Here is a 4855-nt window from a genome sequence, read left to right as displayed (position 1 = left end):
CGGATGTCATGGAGAAGGACTCTTTTGATCAAGATAAACTGAAGCGGTGTCGTGTATAGGAAAGCGAGTTGGCGGTAGGCCCTCGTTCATTAGTCTCAGTCTTACATTTACTACCTCTTGCCTAAGCTGAGTGAGGGAAAGAAACAAGAAGCTTTTTGGTATATTAAGTTATCTTGTGCTACCGCTCCTGCCACTACTCGAGACCGTACTCCCTGAACAGCCGCGGACTACCCGACCCTGGAGGTAGTGTACGATACCGCGAGCGATTTGTTGGTCTAGATCGCAATCACACGTGCTCTAGAGTGGGCAGTTGTCGCCTCGTTTAATGCATTGCTCTACTTTCCACCGACTAGCAAATCTGAGGCGTAATATGGCTACGTGATATAGTTATCCTTTTGAGCGATCTTTTTTTGGGTACATCATTTAGCCCTATATCAAAATTTGGGTACCTTAACTCGGGTATTTTTTCCTCTTTATGCTGGCGTAAAGATAGCTCTATCTGACGTACGAAACATGAAACGGAAGAAAACCGAGAGCGATCTACAGAAAAAAAATACGTGGAGGGGGCAAGCAGTTCGTTTCACCTCACACTGGAATCTGACGAGATGGCGCAGGATATGCTGACGGAGCTCTACGCATGGGATTCGGAGATCGAGGACGTCCCAACGCTTGCTGCTGATGACACCAAGCGTGATGAGGACAAGGCCCAAGACGCCTATGAACAAATTGTCCACGCGGCGACTGGAGCCGATGCTAGCGACGTGGTGCTCAGTCTGGCGGCGCAACTTTTGCACAAACACTTCTTTCGCTTCCCGCGCGTTCAGGTGAATGTCGTGGACGTGCTACTCAAACTCTGCGGACCCAAACGCTCGCAGGCTGTGCGTATCCACACACTGCGCGCGCTACTGCAGATCGTCAAGGCACCGTCTCCGCCCAGATCCGCCATCGCCAGCGCGCGCAAGTGGATGCAACGCATCGATGATTCCGTGCGACACATGCTGGAGAGCGAAAAGTCATCGGTCATCCTTCGCCAGGTGACACCGCTGAGTCAAGCGCTTGAGGAGCGACTACAGCCCGAATTCGAATTGACCAAGAGTACTCACACTACTGCCCGCGACCTGGATAGCATCGTCCAGGGCTTGTCACCCTCAGAACGCAATTGCAAGAAGCCGCGCGACGAGGAGGACGTGATTGGAGGAGAGGACGGCTGTGCGCCACCCGAGCGTGAGCCGAAGAAAGCCAAACACGACGATGGCGCCAAGGAAGGGAAGATTGTGCAGCTGAATCGCGACTTTAGTAATGGCGGCACACCGCGTGGCAACGACGACTCTTCCCTGTGGAAGAAACCATTATCTAGTAGCCGCACCGTCGAGAGCGAAGGCAGACGACAGAAGGTCAGCGCCTTTTCTCCACGCAACTGTCCGCCTTGTCCCTACCTGTTTCTGGGCAGCGTTCCCCGTCACACGCCCAGTGCAGAGATTGTGGAGTTTTTATCGCCTGTGTGGCCGGAAATTGACATTATGAGTGTACAGCTCAAGCAGCCCGACTACAACGCCACAGCCTACGCGTTTGTGAGTATGCCCACAATTGAGCACGCGCGTGAAGCCATCCACTATGTGCATGCCAACAAATTCCGAGGTCGCGCCTTCTTGAACGCCAACTTTGCACGTGGCCCCCCAGTGGACACAGTGCTGTTTGTAGAGCGAACTGGAGAAGATGTGAACATGGAAGACAAGGATGCTGTGCGTCAGTTTGATTTTAACAAGTGTGATCCGGAAGTGTGGGATGCCATGTGCGAGCAACTGGAGCGCTTTGGACCATTGTCGTTCGCCGAGATGGGCTGTGTACGCTTCCGCAGTGTGGAACACGCCAAGGCGGTGATTCGAAAGCAGCTTTTCACTGTGAAAGAATACGAGATCTTTCCTGTTTATGATACGAAGGAGCAATTTACGATTGATTCGACACGCCGTGGATCCAATGTACATAGTAAGCAAGGGTTTGCTCTCAAGTCTGGACGTCTCGGTAAGATTTGTGCCGTGCAGTTTGAATTTATCGTCGTTCTTTTGTATCGACGTGTGATAATGTTGCTGACTTTAATCCCGTCATTAATGGTGTAGTGGGAGGAGACGCAGATTATCGCAGCTGCAAGAACCACCACCACAGAGAAGGGGACGAATCCGTGGACGGCTTTAATGGACACCGTCCACATGATCAAGCGACGTCATCAAAGTATGGAGAGCGTCGCAGTTGTGGTCCTCCGCGGAGCGATCGCGGAAGTGCCCGTGGACGATCTCGTTCCCGGTCACCCAAACCTCACAACGGTGGTGCACATTATGATGTATCGATGCCTGGACCTTCGAAGGAACGTCGTGCACCTCGCTCGCGTTCCAGGTCCCCTGTGACGTTGTCGAAGCATGTTGCTCGTGAAGGTGGATATGGCACACTGTCAGACAAGGAGAATTGCCGTGAGTACCGAAGTAAAGTTGGTCGTCGGTCGCCGTCTTTAATGGATGTTCGAAGTCGTGAGAGTCCTGTTCTTGTTGAAGAATCACGTGGACGACCTCGTAGACGTGACGGTCCATGGATGGAGTCGCGTTCAGTTGAAGACTCTCGAGAGCGTCGTGAACTGCGAGGCGAGGGCCGAATCCGCAGAAGCTTTCATCGTGGAGGATCTTCGTCTCTGTCCTCCTCGTCAAGACGTAGTCGCAAAGATGATGAGCGTTCATGTGATTACCGACGTCAAGGACCTATTGAAGATGGCCGACAATCCTACCGACGTGATGAAATGATGCAGGATGAACGAAGTAGGATGCCACCTGCTCCACCTGGTGGTGTACTGCAGGTGCCACGCAGAAGTAGTCGTAGCGCACCGCGATTTGGAAAGTATGTGGGATCGTCCTCAAAAAGTCGACCTCGATCTCGTTCGCGATCGCCTTATGATGATGTGGGATTGAGAAGCAGTGCGGACCAACGCTCTGGTGGCTATCGTGGGCGTGAGGATCGTTTGCAGGTCTCTGATGAACGTCCCTCGTTCCAGTCGGAGCGTCCGCGCTATGCCGATGACCGTTCCATTGCCGAAGTTGCTCGTGACGAGCAGCAGGAACGCCAACGCTTTTTTCAGCAGCAGAGCCAGGGTCGTCGTGACTGCCATGATGGTGATATAAGTCGCTACGGGTCGGGTCGTGGGGGTGGACGTGGTGGAGGTCGCGGTCGTGGTGATAGATACCCCACGCAGCAGCCTTACAGAAGTGGAAAAGGTGGCGGAATGTATCGCCAGGATCTGGACCGCTCTCGTTCCCCGCTCCCGGAGCGTCGCCGCTCACCTTCTCCGCAGCAGCATCGCGAATCTTACCGTGGACGTCGTGAAGAATTTGCGCTGCGTAGCGGAGAGGCTGGATACCGCTATTCACCCCCGCCATTGCCGATGCTCGAGAATTCTTTTGAAGTTGGACCTGTGAATCGCCACGAGCTTGAACCAGGGACTGGTGATCGTGAATCTAGTCGTCATGAGCGACACCACCACTCGCACCGTGACCAAAGTCGAGATGACAAAGGCCACAGCAGTCACCGTGATTACCACGAAAAGCGTTCTTCTCGCCCTGAGCGATCGGTGACTCCGTCGCCAGTTCGTCGTAAAGACGCGTCGGGTTCTAGTGGGAGGAACTCAAATGGACAGTCACCGCGTCGGTCTTTTAGTCGCCGTAATGAAGCCGACAACCAAGCAGATGAAGCTTCTGAGAAAGAGAAACAACCTCGATTTAAGAACGAGGATGAGTCGGAGCTCCAGCAGAAGGAGGTGAAGAATGGAGGTGCCCGCACGGCGCGTGATGAGCTGTTCGCGGGCATGGATGATTTGACCGTGGACTATGAAGAAGACGACGAGTAAGACCTGCATTTGTGAGATGACCACTGCCCCGAGGCAGGCATGACAGGAAAAAGTTGTGCCGTCGCTGGTTGGACATTTATGCATTGAGTTGTTTGGTCATGACTCGTATCTAAATTTGTGAGGAAGTGGCTGCAGTATGAAATTAGCACGAGACAAGCGCGTGCTTTTGAGATACTGACACGAAGGAGGACGCTTTAAGGAGGACGCTGTGTAATACGTTCGTATCTGCTCGATGCCTTGGCTTTGAGTTTGTTTTTACGTGGCACTTATCTTGAATCCACGACAAAAAGTACTGAACCAGTGGCAGAATCAGTCGTCTAAATGATGTCTCAAGTTGCTTGAGCAAATGGTGAATTTGAACTCGATTGGGATAACTTCACTCGTGAAACAGTCGACAAAGTAAAGTTTTATCGAGTCGACTGTGAAACAACTGTGCTGGACCTTTCCATGACGGTTTAGAGACGACCGCGACTGTCCCCCATCAAGTTATCTACATTTTGGCCAGCTTGTCGACGTAATTTATTTATTCTTTTTTATTAATCCCCTAATTAGCCAGCACGAACAAGGTTGGCTGGCGCGACAGACTGGGGTTGTACTAGTACACGCTGTGAATTTAGTTTCTTGCTTTTGACCTGGTGGTTAAGACACACGTACAGCCTTGCGAACGTAACTTTCTATTGTGGATGCACGAAAACTGCAGTGCAGCTCTAACAACGGAAGAGATGGATGGTGCGGTGACCAATGGCCACCTCAACGTTATACGTGGCTTCATGAGGCGTACGGCTTCCCGGCCAGCTCTCTCGTGGCAGTAAATAAAGACGTCGCTCGCGTCTACAACATGTACACGCGTCCGATGGCCTACATGTACTTCTACCACCGAGCTCCAATTACCTCAGCTCGGTAATGTGCATACTCCTGGACGGGTCGTTCCATACCCCGCGACCAATTTACTACTGTAGTATCATACAT

At 52.2% G+C, this 4855-nt stretch overlaps 1 protein-coding gene across 1 annotated transcript; it reads left to right on the top strand.

The window, feature by feature from the left end:
• Positions 1-605: 605 nt before the first annotated feature.
• PITG_04508 (uncharacterized protein) lies at positions 606-4061 on the top strand (the record flags this gene model as incomplete). Its single annotated transcript, XM_002905242.1, has 2 exons — positions 606-2022; positions 2118-4061. The coding sequence occupies 2 exons, from the start codon at positions 606-608 to the stop codon at positions 3884-3886; spliced, it is 3186 nt and encodes a 1061-aa protein (XP_002905288.1).
• Positions 4062-4855: the final 794 nt, after the last annotated feature.

Source organism: Phytophthora infestans, genomic scaffold (genome assembly GCF_000142945.1).
Source record: "Phytophthora infestans T30-4 supercont1.6 genomic scaffold, whole genome shotgun sequence".
Lineage (NCBI taxonomy): Eukaryota > Oomycota > Peronosporomycetes > Peronosporales > Peronosporaceae > Phytophthora > Phytophthora infestans.
The sequence above is the reverse complement of the archived record's forward strand: the minus strand, read 5'-3'. Positions and strand labels throughout refer to the sequence as shown.